Here is a 20,891-nt window from a genome sequence, read left to right as displayed (position 1 = left end):
TTTTTAAGGAGCGTACTATAATTAGCTTGAAATAGATTATTTGGGTCTCTAGTTATTGTTATCCCTAGGTATTTTAAGGAATTTGTGGACCAGGAAAATGGGAATTGGGTACGTAGGATATGTAATTGGGGGTACGGTAGAGATGTTCAAAGCTTCAGATTTAGAGGTATTAATTTTAAAGTTTGATAGTTGTCCAAATTGTTGGAATATGTCAAGTATGGCCGGGAACGCGTGAGAGGGATTGGTGATAAGAAAAAGATCGTCAGCAAATGCTAGAGTTTTTAATTCTATAGGGCCCAATTTCAATCCTGCTATGGATGGGTCCTAACTTTCTGTATTAATGTTTCAATAACCAGAATGAACAAGGAAGGGGACAATTGGCACCCCTGTCTAGTGCCATTATTTATATCAAAGCTGTTCGACATGGTGCTGTTTATTCTCAACCTAAGGCCAGAGTGAGGATTAAGGGAAAAAACAGCATTAATGAACTGCGGCGGAAAGCCGAACTTGATCATTGTCTGTTCAATGTATCTCCAACTCGCCCTGTCAAAAGCTTTCTCAGCGTCGGTGGACAGGAGAGTCAAAGGTATCCCCCTGTTCCTAGCGAAAATAGATTGAATTATTTAGCCGAATTGTCCTTACCCTCTCTGGCCCTTACGAAACCGGCTTGGTCAGTATGAATGAGCTTAGGTAAAATGGTGCTTAATCTGTTTGCTAACACTTTGGCCCACAATTTTGTGTCCGCATTGAGTAAGGATATTGGTCTGTAGCTGGCGCAGGAGGTAGGGTCTTTTCCTTCTTTCGGGATAACTGATATAAAGGCCTGTAAAGATTGTTTGGGTAAGGGAAGGCCTTCAAGGTATGAATTAAATAGAGATGTCAAATAGGGCAGCAACTGATTGATATTTTTTTTTTATAGTAGATAATGGGCAGACCATCTGGCCCTGGCCCTTTCCCATTGGGTATTGTTGTCAGTGTATCTAATATTTATTTGGGGGAGACAGATTATCAGGTACTGACAGAACCTAACAAGGGCAGTGGGGAGTTTTAGTGATGTCAAAAATTTGTATATTTTTCTTAAAGCTTTCGGGGGATTACTCATGTTTGGAGGTGTGGGTAGATTGTATAGGCCCTCAAAGAAGGATCTGAACTCCTCCGCAATTTCAGTCGTTTCACGTAGAGAGAATTTATTGGCAGAGATGATATGGTTTATAAATCTTTTTTCGTTACGTTTCTTAAGTAGGGAAGTCATGAGTTTACTACCTCTATTACCGTGTAGGTAAAGCTTATGTTTGCTTCTCATGTAGATTTTGGCAGATTGTATATTCAAAAGATTTTAAAGTTTGGCGGAGCTTTATCAGTTCCGTTTGAATGTTGTTGCTGCGGGATTTTTTATGTATCTTCTCAAAGGCATTGATTTGATGCATAATAGATAGTATTTGCTTGGTTCTTTCTCGTTTAACATAGGACCCTAACGCTATGAGCTCCCCTCTCATAACAGCTTTGTGAGTTTCCCAAATTATGGGAGGAGATGGGCCGGAGTGTAAATTTTCCCGGAAAAAGTTCTCAAGAGCATCTGTTAATATAGATACATGCGAGCTAGAATCTAATAAAGTCTCATTTAAAGTCCAGGACTTCGCCGACTTAGGTAAAGACGAGATACTCATTTCCAGGAAAACAGGAGCATGATCCGATAGTGACATGACATCTATTGTTGCCGATTTTATGAGCCGTAGGCATGGTATTTGCGTTAAGAGGTAGTCGATTCTATGGTAGGAATTGTGCGGGGGGTGAATAAAAGGTATAGTCTCTGGTGGAGGGATACAAAAACCTCCAAGGATCAAATAGGTTTAATGACTGCAGTGTAAGGTGAAGCTTTCTAAGGGCTTTTTGGGAGATGGAAGATTTTCCAGAAGAAGTATCCAGAAACGGGTTGAGAGGGAGATTGAAATCTCCCCCCACCACCACAACGCCTTCTGCAAATAGTTTCGTTTCAGAATGTTTAAAGTTTTACATAGCCAACCAACCTGATTTGTATTAGGGGCATATAAGTTACAGAGAGTTATTTTAGTATTGGCCAGAAGGCCTTTTATCATGATAAATCTCCCCTCAGAATCTGTCATAGAATTTACCAGTTCAAAAGGAACATTTTTTTTTTTTTTTTTTTTTTAACAATTATGCTCACTCCTCTAGAAGCCGAAGTACCTGTGCTATTATACCAATGCGGGAAAAGAGTCCAGGACATATCGGGAACCCTTCCTTTTTTGAAATGAGTCTCCTGTAAGAAAGCGATACTAGACTTCTTAGAATGCAGGAGTCTCAATATTTGACTTCTTTTATTTGGGGAACGTATTCCTTTGACATTATATGAAGCCACCACTATGATGGCAGGCGGGCTGGTATTAATCATGACTGTTAAGATGGGAGTAGAAAAATGTCTGAATGTAAGGACTGAACACACAAATATCCAGATTAACTAGAGAAATAACAGGAACAACAGAAAAAGGGGGTAAATACTTATATACAGGGAATAAACAAAAAACACCCATCTGCCGCAGAAGCGGGGGCAGGGAGTTCCTCCCATAGCAGATAAGGTGGGCACACACCAGCGCGCGAGCGTCAATCTGTCAAAAAGAAAACAATATTTCAAAACATCTGCAACCCTTACGTAGATATTACTGTCTAAGCCTCAAGGAAAAAAGTCGAGGTCGACGCGAGTCTCTCATCCTGAAGTTCAGATTGTGTGTGGGGTGGCGTTCAAGGAGGGGGCTTCTTCTTGGCTCCAAGTTTCCCCTGTCTGGGCGATGCTAGATTCTTTACTGGAGACCATTCTCCCTGATCTCCGGAGATAGCTCTCAGCGGGTGAGGGGATCGCAAGTCCATGTCTAGGGGAAGCCAAGAGGGGATCTCCATTTCAGACAGGTTAAATGTTTCCCAAACTTTAGGAAGGTCACCTGGGCTCCTGATAACCACTTGCTTGCCTCTGCCATGAATCGCCAGACCAAAGGGGAAGAGCCACTTGTACAGAATTTTGTTTGACTGCAGAGTATCTAAAAGAGGCTTCAGGATTCTGCGTTTCGTCAGAGTCGACGGAGAAAGGTCTTGGTATAGTTGAATGGGGGAATTTTCATAGACAAGTGATTTGTTATCTCTAGAGGCCAACAGTATCGCTGAAGTGTCCAAATAACTCAGTAATCCGCAAATTACGTCTCTCGGCGGATCTGTGGACTTAGGTTTAGGACGAAGCGATCTGTGAACTCTTTCAATGATAACCTGGTCACATTTATCTTGTGGAAGAAGTAAAGCAAGTATATCTCTGGTAGCTTTTTCAAGTATTTCCTGTGAGACGCTTTCAGGCAAGCCTTTAATTCTGATGTTCTTTCTATGGCTTCGGTTTTGCTGATCTTCTAAAGTGAGAGCGGCATTATTTAATTGCAGTCTGTGGAAATCCAAGTGATCTTTCATGCAATTTGATTGATTGATGAGCAAGACCTGGGTAGCTTCCAATGCTTCAACTCTGTTGCCGATATGAGTGAGGTCGGCTCTCATGCCAGCTATTTCTGCCACCAGAGGTTTCATTGCCTGAATCAGTGATTTTTTGAGGAAGGATCTGGATAACTTTCCAGAATCAGATTGAGGAAAGTCACTGCCTGAGGCATCATCACTAGATTCTGACTCTTCTGCCTGATCATCTGCCACAACGTTTGAGTAAGGGTTTTTTGGGGTGGCTTTTGTCATTGTCTTATGTTTGAGAAATTTCTCCATTTCACCTTGCTTGCCCTGATAGAGGGCTGAAGATAAGTTCTTAGAACGTTCCCTGCCTGTCTTTACCATTATAGATTTATGAGGTGTAAGATGTAAGCTCCTTATATCGCCACTCGTGCCCTGGAATATGATTTATGCAAACGTGTGTGGCGTATGTCTTTAACATGAGTCTGGAGTAGCGGTCTGTCATCTGAGAGGTTATCAAGGAGTTAAAATCTAGGCCGCAGCTTCTTGAGCTGTGTCAAGTAAAAATCCCCTCTGATGCCTCGAATCTTTTTTTTTTTTTTTGGGGGGGGGGGGGGCAGTGTCTATTTTGAGGAAAATCTCACTCTGCCTTCAGAGAGAATGGGGGCTAGACAGGAGGCGGAGAGCCAATATTTTAGAGCGGTCTCAGCACCCTTCGCCGCCTCAAGGGCCTGAGCCGATCTCCGTATGTGAAGAAGAGAAGGAGGGCGGGCTCTTCGTCCAGGCGGCTTCTGTCAGCTATGTGAAGCGGCAAGATGGCGCCGGCCGCGTGTGTGAGCCGAAGTGGGCGGAGCCTAACCCGTCGGTCTTTCACTGCTCCGTATCATCCTGCTCGTTGGGGACCGGGGGAGCTCTCACCTGTCCCAACTGATGTCCACTGGACTTCAGGCTCCCACCGTCCAGGCGCTCACGAGCAGGTACCCCGCGCTGCGACGTCAGTTGTCCCGGTGATCCGGTCCTCCTCTCTATGCCCTGGGGTCGCTGTGGATCCGCTACCAGCAGCGATTAGGTAGGGGGAAGGGGGGGGAAAATCACGTCTCCGGCGGTCTGGGGTGTGGGCTGAAAGCCAACCAGGCCCCCTTATGTATCTGCGTCACGGCTTTCCCTCCTCCAGGGTGTGCAGGGAACTCCCGGGGGTGCTGCAATTGATACCCGGTATCAAGAGCACCTTTAGAAAGCAGTTTTTTGTTATAAGAAGTAAATAAATCTTCTTGTGGTGGCAATTTAATAAGGCTGGGAGCGGGAGCTCTAAGAGAGCATGTCCGGCTTCGTCAGGTCCCAGGCAACGCCCCCCAGCGCTGCAGATTCTAGTGAAGTCGCTGCTCATTTAGATTGAGCCAGTGGAGTACTTCCTTCCAAAAAAAGAGGTCCCTCCCAGGGCGGCCAGTCGGAGGTTCGGCTAGAACATAGAATATGGTATTTGTAGCCGGCGTAAATGACGTTTCACATCCATAAATTGTGCTCTGCGTTTTAACACTTCAATGGAGTATTCAGGGAAAGAGGACACCTTTTGCCCATTGACGGATATGTCCCCTTTATCACGAGCTGCCTTAAGGATGTTGTCACGGTCCTTATAATGAAGCAGCTTCATTAGGACTGGGCGCGGAGGGGCTCCCGGTGGTAGTGGCCGAGTAGGTACTCTGTGCACCTTCTCCACAGCAAACAGAAGGGTCAGGTGTTCAGCCCCAAACAGGGAATGCAGACATTTCTCAAAATAATCAGTAGGATTGTTGCTCTCATTTTTTTTTTTAGGGATGTCAATTACCCTTATATTATTCCGCCTAAGTCTGTTCTCCAAATTGTCTGTTTTAGCCAGCAAGGCCAGGATCTGTTGATCATGTCTGCAGCGGTCACTGAATTTGAGGCTGTTTATCCTCAAGGTCACTAATTCTTTCTCTGGATGCTGTCCTGCAGTCTTTTACTTTTTGCAGTTCCTCTCATATAGGAAAGTTCTTCCTTAATCTCATCCATCTGGTTACTAAGTGAGGACATAGCAGATCTATACTGTGCAACAGCCATGAATACATCTTAAAATGTGGGATCTTCTGTCTGCTGGGCTGAAAAAGCGCTGAAAGGGTTAAGCTCTAGCTGAGACTGCAGGCCACTATCAGTATTATCAGAGGCATCAAGAGAAAGAAAAAAAGATATGCATAAAGGTACCGTCACACTAGACGATATCGCTAGCGATCCGTGACGTTGCAGCGTCCTCGCTAGCGATATCGTCCAGTGTGACAGGCAGCAGCGATCAGGCCCCTGCTGTGCGGTCGCTGGTCGGGGAAGAAAGTCCAGAACTTTATTTGGTCGCTGGACTCCCCGCAGACATCGCTGAATCGGCGTGTGTGACACCGATTCAGCGATGTCTTCACTGGTAACCAGGGTAAACATCGGGTAACTAAGCGCAGGGCCGCGCTTAGTAACCCGATGTTTACCCTGGTTACCATCCTAAAAGTAAAAAAAAACAAACACTACATACTTACCTACAGCCGTCTGTCCTCCAGCGCTGTGCTCTGCACTCCTCCTGTACTGTCTGTGAGCGTCGGTCAGCCGGAAAGCAGAGCAGTGACGTCACCGCTCTGCTTTCCAGCCGCTGTGCTCACACAGACAGTACAGGAGGAGTGCAGAGCACAGCGCTGGAGGACAGACGGCTGTAGGTAAGTATGTAGTGTTTTTTTTTTTTTTTACTTTTAGGATGGTAACCAGAGTAAACATCGGGTTACTAAGCGCGGCCCTGCGCTTAGTTACCCGATGTTTACCCTGGTTACCGGCATCGTTGGTCGCTGGAGAGCTGTCTGTGTGACAGCTCTCCAGCGACCAAACAGCGACGCTGCAGCGATCCGGATCGTTGTCGGTATCGCTGCAGCGTCGCTAATGTGTGACGGTACCTTAACACTGGGATGGACCATCAAAAGATTACAACTTTATTCATACAAAAATAGGCATCCTCACACTCCCATGAGATAGCAGAGAAGCCATTACCCAGTCCTTTCATGTGTGTTTGCACTTCATTACTGATGGAAGCCCCTCTAGATATCCTGGCATAACTGGAAAAGTTTAAGTGCTGCATTTACAGTAGATGACTTCACTACATGTGTACCTGAAGGCAGCCAGCTGCCATCTTGATTTCTCTTATCTGTTCCTGTAGCTGACTGCACTGTAAAACACCAAACCACCCCCCATGGATAAGATCGACACCAGTGAGTATAGGAGCTCAGAGGGGGATGATATTGCTGATTATAAAGGTGTTTAGGTCCCAGTGGAGTCTCTTACAGGCTCTCTCTCCCAGAGCTAATCTCTCCTGTCTCTGCTCACATGGCCGGTCAGGCCACCACCCTCCATCTTTGTATTCTTACCCAAACATTTTCTGTAGAGCTACCAGTCTCTGAAGATTGGATCTCTGTGGAGATATACATTTTCCTAACAAACTATGCAATACTCCTTCCCTCTTGTTAAAATCCTGTTTCTAATAAATAAATTACAGCCTTCAAAGTTTGTATTCCAATCATGTGTCATCCCACCAAATTTCAGCGATGCCTATGACATATCTCTCTTCCTCTGTTAGCAGCTCCAATTCTCCTTGTTCGTTTCCTATGATCTGTGCAATTGTATGGACACATTTTAGTTTGTAGTCTGTTTCTCTTGAAAATTTTCTGAATCAAAACAGAGCATTTCATTCATTTGTTGTTTTTGTTCTTTATTTCCACTTCTAATAACAGAGTTATTAAAAAAAAGTCATTAGCTGCATTTTTTTGGCTGTTGTGAGGCAGGGAGGGAAATCACTTATGAGGGCTGCTATGTTTCCCCCGTGATGCGTACAAAGACATATTAAACCCCCTGGAGCGCATTGTGATTAAATCAAACGTAGTTGACCAAGTCAGATTTTAGGAAAACCCGATATGGGATTTAATTTTTACAGGAATTTGCAGGTTTGGTAGTGGGGCAAATCCCTCCCTTCACTCCATGTTTTGGGAGGGGCTCTATGTCCACAATTCCCATTTAAACGCTCAGCTTTGTCTTGATTGTGTCAGTGTTTTGCAAGCTGAAGAGCAGGAGACTCTATGCAACCCAGGCCTGTGTGAAGTTGAACACAGAGCCAGGGACTTCAAAGCTGTGGACGCATCCAAGAGTTATATGGAGGTGCAGTTTTCCACGGCAGCTGGCTTGGACATGGGACTGATTTGAGGACCCAGCTGCGAACCTGAGAGGATAGCACTTACCTGATTGGTTGAGTTTTCTGGAATAAAGATGTTTTATGTTGCACCTGGACGACAGAACACTAGTCTTGAAGTAATGTCCGGTCGGCAGATAGTGGCTTCTGTTCCACTCAGTAGGGAACCCCCACGACCACCACTCTTTCTTCTTCACCACAGTGCTTCTTTTTCTCTCTTCAAAAGGATTCTGATTTCTTACTGGTGTGTTCTTTGTGGGCAAATAACTTTTTTGATGTAGATCTTCATAATTGTCCTGCATGAGAACCTGGTAGCGATTCTTCAGCGATATGGATGCTAACTGCCTCATCCTACTGCTTCTTTGGATCACAAGCTTCCATTTTTCTTCATCTGCAGTTACATTGAAAGTCCAGAAATATTGCAATCACACAGCCGTTGTACATTAGACCCTTACTGCTTCAGAGTTTGAAATACCACACGGTATATGCCTTTAGTCACAATAGAAAAAAAGTAATCGCTATACAAGCTCCACCTGGGTGCTGCTTTATGAAAAAAACAATTTATATGAAAGTGTCCAGATCAAGAAAAGTAACAGCGCACTCACCGGTGTTGAGCAAAAAGCGATTTATTCACATGCAATCATGCGGTGCAGGGAGGGTAGTGAACACATTGCTGATAACAGCCGTTTCGTGCTATCAAGCACTTCAACAGATCCAGTGACGAATGGGGGGGGGGGGGGGGGATGAGGTGGGCCTTTTGGCTACGAAGTTACAAGTTACAAGTTACATTGAAAGGTGCTTCTCTTCGAACATTCTGAATAGTTATTTCTACCCGGTCATTAGCTGCTGCAGGAACACTGAAAACTTCTTCTACTGCAACATTCTGAAATAATTCTTCTGCTCTGTCAAGGAAATCTTCATCTTCTTTGATAAGCTTCAGTGTACCTATTCTCTCCTGAAAAATTTGCACCTTTTCCCCTAAGAGTCATAGGCTTGCATTTTTGGCATGTAAACTTTCCTCTAACAAGTCTGTAAACATATAGAACACATTGCAGCACCATATGGATAATCTTACTCCATGTTGACTAATAATAAAACTAATTTCTGTGGAATCGCCTGACAGCGCGTGGTTTGACGATTTCCTTCGAGTATCTTGATCCAGCTACACCCAAAGATCCTGAGACATGTGGCAACTCAAAATGCACCAGGAATATGCAAACCATCTCCCTCAAGCTTCAGTTCCTGAGATGGAAGACCTGCAACCAGTCCGTTCATTGGAGTCTCAAATTCACGGACACCAGCATTAACCCTCATATAGATATTTCCCTCTTTTCACAAACAAAAAAAAGAATACATACAAAATCTGGTAAGCAACACCAATATACTAAAACAGACATTTCTCTCGAGGAAATAGAAGCTAATTTAAGTCCAGAGATTGATTCAGAACTCAAATTAGGTTATTCCAGAATTATGCTCGATTGAAAACAGAACATAAAAAATTCCTGCTATAGTGCATGAGAGCAGATGGATGTGGAGGAACCCTTGGCTGGGGAGGTTTGGCAGGCACTCCATGGGCGCATTTTCACGCAAACTGGGGAGATAAGACCTCTTTCCCAAATGCAGTGGAGAGCCAGGTTTCAAGAAATGTAAACATGATTTTTACCTTCAGCCCTGTAAGGGACACTATCAAGCATAGATTGTTAACTTTTTGTACCTTTGCATCTTTCCTATTTTAAATATTAAATGATACAGGATATCCACAGGTGTGTACTGCAGGGGTAATTGGAAAGTCTCTATGCTATCCCAGCTAAAATTAAAAAAACATAATTGTTTGTAGAAGTAGGCAAACCCACAAAACTTACATTTTGATTGTCTGAGGTTACATCCATTTCTGCAGTTGGATACGACTCGGATCCTGTTAGTTACACAAAAATAGATTTTGTAAAAACTTTTTTAATTTAAATCTGCATAAAAAACGAATTATTTAGGCTGCAGTGAGACAAGCAATGTAAAACTTGTCTGTGTTTCACCAGTGAAAAGAAGATTACCGTATTTTTCAGACTACAAAATGCACTTTTTTCCTCCCCAATTTTGGAGGAAAGTGTGGGGGGGTGCGTCTTATAGTCCAGATATACTATATAACTTATAGTGTAGCTGTGGATGGAGGAGATGGGGTAGAGCAGCAGCGTCGGCGGAGGGAGTCACAGGAGGCGGTGACTGAAGCTAACAGTTTGCCCGCTGTTAAAGAAATTGAATATTCACTGCTCCCCACGCTCATAGTCCCGCCCACCTCTATGCACTGAAACCAGCACTGAGAGGTGGGCGGAACTATGTGGAGCAGTGAATATTCCCTCTCTTTAATAGCGGGAACATGATCGCCCAACCGTTGCAGGAGCTGGAGCTGTGGCCAACAGTGTGCCAGTTATTAAAGAAAATTAATATTCACTGCTCTCCACTCCCATAGTCCCGGGCGTGGAGAGCAGTGAATATTTTTATGACCTCGGCGTGTGGAGGCGCATGGTCCTGACATCATGCGCTGCTTGCACGCTGAAATCAGCTGCTGGCATAAGAACAGGTCGCAATGTTGCGACGTAGAGGAAGGAGGGCGAGTATAATTGTTTATTTTATTTATGTGTGCAGCGTGATGGGGGCCATGTTTACCAGGATGGGAATGGGGGCCATGTTTACCAGGATGGGTACGGGAAAGGGGGGGGCAGGTTTACAAGGATGGGGGCCATGTATACCAGGATAGGGGGGGGGGGTCATGTATACCGGGATTGGGGGCCATGTATACCAGGATAGGGGTACCAGGATGGGGGTCATATCTAACTGGATGGGGGATATTAGTACAGAATTGGGGGATATTACCCCTATAACAGTGTCAGAAGCACCCCCTCCTCCTAGAACAGTGCTTCATGATCACATTTTTTGCTTCAATTTTTTAAAAATATTTTCCTCCTCTAAAACCTAGGTGCGTCTTATGGTCCTGTGCGTCTAATAGTCCAAAAAAATACGGTATTTTCTATCCAACTTGAATCAGTTTTGTGTCCACGTGCTTTATACTTTTCTTGATCCTATTGACTTTAAATAGGGGCATCCAAGTCTCGGAAAAAAATAACAGATGCTATGATTTTCTCTGTACGGATCTACATACATTGTTTCATTGACTTGACTAATGGGTCAGCGTTTTGCTTACTCTGCTACACTCGGACAGCACTTGTATGTAAACCTGGTTGATGTGAATAGGCCCCAAACAAGTGTAAATGTCTCTGCTTACCACCAAGCTCAGAATAAATTTGAGATAACTCTTTCTTTTCCTCTGATGTAATTTTCTGTAGAACTTCTTGAAGCTGTCATAAGAAAAAAATATATATATTAATTTCTCCTGATAGCCTATTAACATTTTCCAGCAATTGTAGATCATTGGACTAGGGCTGCATGCAATATTTGTTGTAGGTAGCGACACTAAAACAAAAAAGTCTCTAAGCTTCTTCAAGCCTCAGGTGGGATGGCCTCACCATAGCGTAAAAAACAACCTTTCCCCAAGACAAATTGTGATCATAAAACCTTTTTCATCAAACAGATTGCGCCAAAATTCTGGAGTAAAACGGTTTCTAACATTACAATTTTTTTGGCAAAACAACATTTTTTCCCCATCTTTTAACGTTTTTATGCTTGTCCTCCATCTTTTTGAAAAGTGGTTGGAATATCATCATCAAAAGTGGAGTACATTACAGCAAAATTACTCTAGTTTCTGACTGGCATAAAATCCTTATGGTGGCATACAGCGAATGAAGGATGCTCTAAGCACACTCTGCATTAAAGAATGGCGTGCAAAGCACTAGTCTTCATTTATCGGGGCTAAAATGTTTAGAAGTTAAGAATCGGAATGATGACAGGTGCAAATGAAATATTGATTTGGGGCAAAAAAGTAAAACTGAGGGTTAGCAGTATAGAAATTTTTAGTATCTTGTTCTACTACTAGGAGAATAAATATACAAACTTACTTTTGGCGAGTCCTGACCATTGTCGCAAAAAAATGAGGGAAAAACAACATGGTTGGAAATCTACTTTTTAATAAAACTTTTTTCTTTTTTTTTTTTATCAGATAGATTTTTATTAATGAAATTCAAACAAACAAACAAACAAACAGAGTCCAGACATTACAATGTCACATATTTTCAATTACAGCGCATCCCCTCCTATAGAAACATCAGCAACAAATACTCAGGTTGAAGAGGATTTAAAAAAAAAAAAATACGGTATATATTTGTTATGTAAACGGGGGCAGGTCAGTGAGGGATCAGTGACCTGTCAAAATCATAGTGGTGAATACCTAATCAGAGCACCACAAGAAGAACCCCACAGGCCGCTCTAGAGCACGAACATATCATTAACTGAAATGAAAGATAAAACAACCAATAGACCGATTTAATCAGCCAGGTATCATTTTAATTAGTATAATGGCACCAATCTGACACTTCTGTCTGCAGGTTACTTAGCACAATCCTGCTGACAGGTTCCCTTTAAATAGCAAAAACCTGCTGGCAGAATATGTCCAATAGCAAACAATGATATTCAACATCTGTGTAAAAGTGAGGAGGTCAGTCAAGGATTATATTAGTTGACTGCTGCTACCTTCATCACATGGTGAGGAGATTGCCCTCAAAGTAGACATTACCTTTTAAAAATTCAATATTTTCGTGTACAGTGAAGCGCTGAACCAGGCATACCTGCTTACTAGGTTTTCTGTTTGAAGAATATTTCTTTTTTCTTTTTGGAAATCCACCTTAAGGAAATACATAAAATACATTTATATACAACTTTTTACTATGCTTTTTGGGACGTGAAAGGAACAAAAAAAACAAAAGAAAAAAAAAAAATGTCTTTTTTATGATTAAAAAAATATGTAAATTTGATATTCTGATTAAAAGTAACTCATTTTTTTCCCACTACTCAATGAAAATAAGAAAATTTGTAATGTATCTTATCAGTGAAATCAGCTTCTTTTTCTTCTTGAACTTTCCCATTACTGAGATAGGTGAGGACAGTTGGTGCTTTAAAAAGGAGATTTTTGTGTACTCACTGTAAAATCTTTTTCTCCGAGCCAATCATTGGGGGATACAGGACCATGGGTGTTATGCTGCTTGCCACTAGGAGGACACTAAGTAAACACAAAGATTTAACTCCTCCTCTGCAGTATACACCCCTTGACTGGCCAGTAACGACCCAGTTCGGTAGTAAAGCAGTAGGAGTATAAGAAAAACCAAGACAAGTAAACTATGTAAAAAAAACTGAAGTACAAACCACAACCAGCAAATAGGATAATAGGTGGGTGCGGTGTCCCCCAATGATTGGCTCGGAGTAAAAGATTTTACAGTGAGTATACAAAAATCTCCTTTTCTCCTACACCTTATTGGGGGACACAGGACCATGGGACGTCCTAAAGCAGTCCCTGGGTGGGGAGCAATTGCACTGCTAAAACCCCATGTACCACTGGCTTACTGAGGTACCGCTGTCTGCAGAATGCACCTGCCGAGGGCAGCGTCTGCCAAAGCCAGGGTATGAACGTGATCGTGCTTCATGAAGGTATGCAGATTGGACCAAGTTGCAGCTTTACAAAGCTGTTGTGCTGAAGCCTGGTGCCGAATGGCCCAAGAAGCACCGACCGACCGAGTCGAATGCGCCTTACTCCCTGCTGGGACAGAGGTGTTCCTGACACGGTAGGATTCCTGAATAGTGGAGGGAATCCACTTGGCTAGAGTGGCCTTTGAGGTGGGTAGACCTTTTCTATGTTCCTCCGGAAGCACGAACAGGACATCCGACTTACGGAAGGGAGCCGTGCGAGATATGTACTGCCGAAGAGCTCTAACCACATCCAAAGTATGGAGAGCTTTCTCGATACGATGGGTTGGTGCCAGACAGAATGACGGCAAGACAATGTCCTCATTTAGATGAAAGGAGGAGATGACGTTAGGTAGGAAAGAGGGAGAGGTTCTCAAGACTAACTTGTCTGGGTGAAAAAAAAAAAAAAAATCAGAAAAGGGGGGGGGGGGGAATCGGCAAGAGAGGGCCGCCAACTCAGAAACTCTCCTGATTGACGTAATCGCCACAAGAAAGACCACCTTCCATGAAAGGAGGGTGAGAGAGATGTCCTGCAATGGTTCGAAAGGGGCCTCCTGAAGAACTCCGAGAACCAAGTTAAAATCCCAAGAAGCCAAAGCCATTCTATAGGGAGGGACCACCCGGGAGACTCCTTGGATGAACGTCTTAACCAACAGTCTGGAAGCAATCCTTCGTTGGAATAGAACAGACAATGCGGACACTTGTCCCTTGAGCGAGCCTAGAGCAAGGCCTGACTATAACCCTGATTGGAGAAACTCAAGAATGGACGGAATGGAAATCACCAGAGGAGAACGTCCATGGGCATTGCACCATGAAAAGAAGATGCGCCAGGTGCAATGATAAATGCGCATGGATAAGGGTTTCCTAGCACGAATCATGGTAGAAGAAACCCCTGGAGAGAATCCGGCTGGGGCTAAAATCCAGGATTCAATGGCCACGCCGTCAAAGACAGGGCCCCGGAGTTCTGGTGGCAAATCGGCCCCTGTGAGAGAAGATCCATGTGATCTGGAAGCCGCCAGGGGATGTCAGCGACCATTTGGACAAGTTCCACGTACCATGCTCGGCGCGGCCAGTCCGGCGCGACGAGGATCACCGGTCTCCCCTCTGCCCTGATCTTCTTGATGACTCTCAGGAGCAGAGGAAGAGGCAGAAATATGTATGGCAGCTGGAACCGATGCCACGACAGGACCAGAGCATCTGCCACGATGGCGCAAGGATCGCGGGATTGAGCAATGAACTGGGGAATCTGGTTGTTGAGCCTCGAGCCCATGAGATCCACATCCGGCGTCCCCCAGCGAAGACAAATCTGCTGGAAGACTTCCGGATGGAGGGACCACTCGCCCGAGGCAAGACCTTGGCGACTGAGGAATTTCACTTCCCAATTCTCCACACCCGGTATGTGGATCACCGAGATGAGCGAGTGGTTGGTCTCGGCCCAGCGCAGGATGTGGGAGACTTCGAACATGGCTGCCCTGCTGCGGGTTCGCCCTTGCAGGTTGATATACGCCACGGCTGTGACGTTGTCGGATTGGATTCTGATGGGATGGCCTGCGAGAAGATGGTGAAAGTTGCGTAAGGCAAGTGTGATCGCTCGAATCTCCAAGATATTGATTGGCAGACGCGACTCTTGTCGACCAACGGACCTTGTGCTGTGTGGTGATTGAAAACTGAGCCCCAGCCCTAAAGGCTGGCATCGGTGGTGACCACTAACCAGCGCACTGGGAGAAAGGACTTCCCTTGGTTCAGGGAGGACTGTAGCATCCACCACCTGAGGGTCTGCCTGACCTGTGGGGACAAGCAAAAATGGCGGTCGAGAGAAAACGGACTCCTGTCCCAGGCTAACAGCAGCGCCTGTTGCAGGGGACGGAGATGGAACTGCGCAAACGGAACAGCTTTTATCGCCGCAACCATTTTCCAGAGGATGCGCATCGCAAAATGAATGGAGTGTGAGACTGGGAGGGAGAGCTTGCGCGCTCCCTGTTGTAAGAACAAGACCTTCTCTGGAGGGAGAATGACTAACCCGCGGGAAGAGTCCAAAATCATGCCCAGGAAGCAGATTTGCTGAGCCAGCACTGGAGATGATTTCTCGAAGTTGATTTTCCAACCCAGGCGAGAAAGAATACACGGTGATACTTCCAGACTCTCTCGCAGGCAGAATGGGATGGACTCTTGATTAAAAGGTCGTCCAGATACGGAAGGACTACCACTTCCCGAGCATGAAGAATGGCCATAACGGCCGCCATGATCTTCATGAAGACTTTGGGAGCAGTGGCAAGTCCGAAGGGCAAGGCCACAAACTGGAAGTGTTCTTCTTGGACTACGAAACGCAGGAACTGCTGATGAGATGGAAAAATTGGAATATATAGATAAGCATCCTTGATGTCCATGGATGCAAGGAACTCCCCTTTTTCCAGGGACGCGACAACGGAACGGAGCGAGTCCATCCTGAAGTGTCGGAACCGTACGAACTTGTTTAGCAGTTTGAGGTCCAGTATGGGCCGTAGGGTCCTGTCCTTTTTTGGGACCACGAATAGGTTGGAGTAAAACCCCTTGAACCTTTGGTCTCGAGGGACCGGAATGATGACACGGTCCCTTTGAAGCACCTGTATGGCCTGAAGAAGATGTGCTGCCCTTGCTTTGGGGGCAGAAGACTGGAAGAAGCGCAGAGGGGTGGGATAGAAGAAAACTCAATTTGTATCCGGAAGACACGAGCTCTCTGACCCACTCGTCGTGAATGACCGAGAGTCAACTTTGACAGAACAAAAGGCGTCCACCTACTTTGCGGTGTCCGCCGGACACGTCGACGAGTCATTGTGTAGAAAGTTTAAGGGATGCGGATGCCTTAGGGCCAGAAGGTCTCGGTCTGGGTTTCCAGGAACGGTATGAGACCTGGGATTTCTGTTTTCCCGCCGTCCCAAACTAGGGGAGGAGGAGGACCAACTGGAGTTGTTACGAAAGGACCGGAATCGAAACTGCTTTTGATTCCGAAAAGGCCGGGCAGGTTTTTGCTGGGGAAGAAATTTTCTCTTCAACTGGTAGCGTCAGAAATGATTTGGTCTAGTTTCTCCCCAAATAAACGGCCAGTTTGGTAAGGTAAAGAAGTCAGCGACTTTTTAGAAGCAGAATCTGCTCGCCAATCATGGAGCCATAAGGCCCTCCTGATGGAGATTGCGTTTACCGCCGCTTGTGCTGCGCAATTAGCTGCATCTATGGAAGCATTAACTACGAAATCTCCGGCCTGAGTTATCTGGTTAGCTAATCTGTCGTGGACGGTAGAGGTTAACACCTCTGCCCAGGCAACCATTGCCTTAGCCACCCAGGTAGCGGCAAAGGATGGAAGGACAGCTGCTCCTAAGGCCTCAAAGACTGAGCGAGCCAGGTAGTCAATTTGATGGTCAGAAGGATTTTTGACTGATGAACCGTTGGACAGAGAGAAGACTGTTTTGGATGCGATACGGCAAGATCCACAGAAGGAGAGAGAAGCAACTCCATCAGATCCTTGGAGAAAAGATATTTAGATTCCGTGGCTTTTTGAGCCGTAAATCGCTTCTCCGGGTGTTCCCTGTACTTTTGGACAATGTCCTGAAACTCAGGGTGATTAGCAAATATCTTTTGAACGAGTTTAGTCTTTTTTAAAAGACACGACATGTTCCTGAGTGGATACCGATTCCTCGTCCGCCATTAGTGTTTTGTTGACTGCCTCAATAAGGGAATCAAGTGTATCCTGACCGATAGAGGAGTCTTGGGTTAAAGATTCCTCCGACTCGCATTCTGAGTCATGTACGCTGCGACCCTCGGGGGAGGGGGAAGCGAGAAGATGAGCTAACAGATACTGAAGCTTGAGCATGGACGGGAGATGAGGGAAGGGTTCTTTTTCTGGCACCCCTCGAGATTCCCGTAGTACGGTACGCCCCCTGTGGTCGGACGGCCCCGCACCGGCGCCAGATTCCGTCGCAGCCGACGAGATGAGTTCTGGCTTAAGGATGACCCCCGGAAAGAGTCCAATGCCTTGACCAAGGAATCCATTGAGCGTGACAAGGACATGGCCCACTCAGAAGGGTTAGGCTCGACGGGGGTCGGTGGAGACATTGGAGGTGGAGGCAGAAGGCGGCTGTGCACAGGCCGGGTCACAGATCTGGCACAAGGGGGTATTGTGGGCACGTGGCAATGCAGAATTGCAAGTGGCTCATGAAGTATAAAACACAGTGTGCTTTTATTGCCCCTTTTAGACTCCTTAGATTGCGACATAGTGTATGTCTATTCTCCGGTAAACTGCTAATAGCAGGGCTATGGGTGCAGAGAAGGGGTTAAGCTTTTCCCTATGGAGTGGAGCAGCTTACCCACGGTCCTGTGCTGGTGTCCCCAGGGAGGAAGAGAGGGAAGTAGCGTTTTTGGCTGTATTTCCCTGCAGCTGTGGAGTCCCAAAATGGCACCTGAGATTTGCAGGGCTCCTCTCATTCAGAGCGAGAAGCACCTGAGTAGTAGGCGGGACTCCGGCGGTGGGCGGGATTTTTTGAATTGTGGCCTAGTCCGGCTGAAGAAGCCGGGGACAAAATTAGTGGAGCCGGCTGGCGGAGCATGCCGGGGGCCGCGACGCCGCACCCAACGATCGCCGCTGGCATCTAGCAAGCGGTACCTCTCCCCAGGGACCCGGACAGCATCTTCCCACGCCGGCAGCGTGAGGAAGAGTAGTACTCACCGAGGAGGGAGCCACCTCCAGCTCAATCGATCCTCCCTATGCCGGGGGATGGAGAGCGTCCTGATGTGTGCTTGCCGCAGGGGACTTACGGCTAATGTGGGGACTACATGACGCCAACAGGTGAGCGCTTAATTGCGGAGGAGCCCGGGAGATGCACATAAGAGGTATACTCTATGTGCAGAAAAAAGCAGCAAGGAACAGACCATAAGAAGGGGATCACCTGAGGCAATAGATCAAGTATAAAAATATAATTTTTTATTAGTGTAACACAAAAGAACACAAGAAACCACACAGAGCACAAATTTAAAATTAAAATTGGTCACACATGTGACCTACATACAGTACCAAATGGCTCAAAATAAAGCCAACCCCCTGAGTTAACTCCCTAGTAATGGTGTAATAACGTATCCTTGTAATTACAAGGTATGATGTCTACGTGAACAGCACTCTAGGCCCTAAAAAAAAAAAAAAGAGCGAGGTGTGAAATCACTGGGAGAAACCTATAACGACTAGAACATATGTAAATAGCAAAACTCGGCGACACACAAACATCAAATTTGTTCATATAGACCATACCATGGTAGGACAATTTGTGAAGTGCAATGGTATGTAATAAATTGGAAGTATACGAGTAAACTTGGCACCTATTTCACCTGAAAAATAACAACTGAACAGGTAGAGATAGGGAAACATACAGTGTGCCAGCCAATAAGCTAAATGCAGTCCCCTCACACACAATCATCTTGGGGGGTATAATCCCAATATACCACAACAACAAGCCTTTCCATGATAAGGAGTATGTAGTGAGGTACCAAAGCCAATAAGCCCAGATCGACATGTTCCAGACACTATCAGGCAAACCCAAGAGCAGCTGAAAGCCTGTAAGGAGCCCTGGGGAGTATGGACAGGAGGCGTGCAGACCAGACGCGTGTCGCCACAGACAGTGGCTTCAACCCCTGACCGGTACTATGACTATGGCTTGAAAAAGCGAGGAGACCGCTTGTCGGAAAGCACGAGCCTTGGCCGGTGGTTTTGGGGGGACAGAAAGGAAGAATCGGTCCAGTGGGTTGGAGGTGAACTCTATCTAGTATCCGGAAGACACTAGTTCCCTGACCCACCTGTCTTCTGTAATAGGCAGCCAGACTTGATGAAAGAGCAAAAGTCGACCGCCTACGGGTGTGGTGTTTTCCGGAGTCCGTGAGTCATGATGAGGAGAAAGTCTGAGATTTTCCTCCTCTGGGCTTTGACTGGGCTGCTTTTGACTGCCAGGTCTTGCCCGACATTTGCGTCGACTGCGAGTTGACCCTGCGTGGGGAACGGTAACGATTTTGTGCTGGACGCGAGACAGACCAGCCCGGAGAATTCCGAAAGGATCGGAATAGAGTTTGGTTACGCTTCTTGTAAGTGTGTTTAGGTTTCAGTTGGGGAAGAGAGGTACTCTTACTCCTGGTGGCGTTGGATATCATAGTGTCCAACTGTTCACCAAAAAGTCGCCCACTGAGGTAGGGGAGGTGCATGAGGGACGTCTTTGAGGCTGCGTCCGCTTTCCATTCCCGCAGCCAGAGGATACGCCGAATTGTGATAGCGTTTCATGCTATCCCCGCTACACCCCTTGCTGAATCCAGAGCTGCATGAAGCATGTAATCAGCTACGACTGCTATTTGAACCGCTTGGTCCGACAGCTCAGGAGCGGATGCTTGGAGGCCAGCTTGAAAATTATTGGCCCAGGCCAGAATGGCCTTGGCAGCCCAAACTGAAGGGAACGCAGGAGCCAGGGATGCCCCCTGCAGCCTTGAAAATTGAACGAGCCATGCGTTCTACCTACCGGTCTGCTGCATCCCTGAGGGTTGAGCTATCTGGCAGTGAAAGGAGGGTCTGTTCTGCTAGTCTAGAGACTGGTAGTCTACTTTGGGTGGTGTTATGATACGGTGGTCTAGGAGCAACATGGAACGAGCTCTAAAGGAGGTGGTAACTGTACTGACCGCAGTCCCTAAGCTCAACACAACACTAGAAGTAGCCGTGGAATGCTCCTAACTCTCCCTAGGCATCTCGTCACAGCCTAAGAGCTAACTACCCCTAAAGAAAGAAGCAGGAAAGCTATCTTGCCTCAGAGAAAATCCCCAAAGGATAGATTAGCCCCCCACAAATAATGACTGAGTGGAGAGGGAAAAGACATACACAGAATGAAACCAGGATGAGCACAGGAGGCCAGTCTAGCTAAATAGATAGGACAGGATGGAATACTGTGCGGTCAGTATAAAACACTACAAAAATCCACGCAGAGTTTACAAAAAAATCTCCACACCTGACTAAAGGTGTGGAGGGCAAATCTGCCTCCCAGAGCTTCCAGCAAGACAGAATTAATTCACCCTGATAAGCTGGAAAAACATAGAAAGCACAGAATGGATAAGTCCACAATCTATGGACAGAAAAGAGCAAGCCAAAACTTAGCTTTGCTGAACTGGTCAGGATAACAGGGAACTCCAAAGAGATGGGAATCCAACCAGGGACCATTTACAAGTGGCACTGGCTGAAGAAAGAGCCAGGCCTAAATAGCCGAGCAGAAGAGACGATAAGTGGAGGCAGCTGATGACAGATCACTTCAAGGAGCAGCCATACCACTAGAAACCACAAGAGGGAGCCCAAGAGCAGAACTCACAACAGTACCCCCCCCCCCTTGAGGAGGGGTCACCGAACCCTCACCAGGGCCCCCAGGCCGATCAGGACAAGCCAAGTGAAAAGCACGAACCAAATCGGTGGCATGGACATCGGAGGCAACAACCCAAGAATTATCCTCCTGGCCATAACCCTTCCACTTGACAAGATACTGAAGCCTCCGCCTCGAAAAACGAGAATCCAAAATCTTCTCAACCTCATATTCCAACTCTCCCT

The 20,891-nt window shown here is 46.0% G+C and overlaps 1 protein-coding gene across 1 annotated transcript in view; it reads right to left on the bottom strand.

The window, feature by feature from the left end:
* PHF11 (PHD finger protein 11) overlaps window positions 1-20,891 on the bottom strand; it is a 234,195-nt gene that overhangs the window by 93,933 nt on the left and 119,371 nt on the right. Inside the window, exons 22-24 of the mRNA XM_069759902.1 lie at window positions 12,409-12,464; window positions 10,953-11,025; window positions 9,538-9,590 (exon numbers count right to left, since the gene is read on the bottom strand). Of these exons, the coding sequence (XP_069616003.1) occupies window positions 9,538-9,590; window positions 10,953-11,025; window positions 12,409-12,464 (182 nt within the window). The remainder of the gene's footprint in view (window positions 1-9,537; window positions 9,591-10,952; window positions 11,026-12,408; window positions 12,465-20,891) is intronic.

Source organism: Ranitomeya imitator, chromosome 3, assembly GCF_032444005.1.
Source record: "Ranitomeya imitator isolate aRanImi1 chromosome 3, aRanImi1.pri, whole genome shotgun sequence".
NCBI classification, from domain to species: Eukaryota; Metazoa; Chordata; class Amphibia; order Anura; family Dendrobatidae; genus Ranitomeya; species Ranitomeya imitator.
The sequence above is the reverse complement of the archived record's forward strand: the minus strand, read 5'-3'. Positions and strand labels throughout refer to the sequence as shown.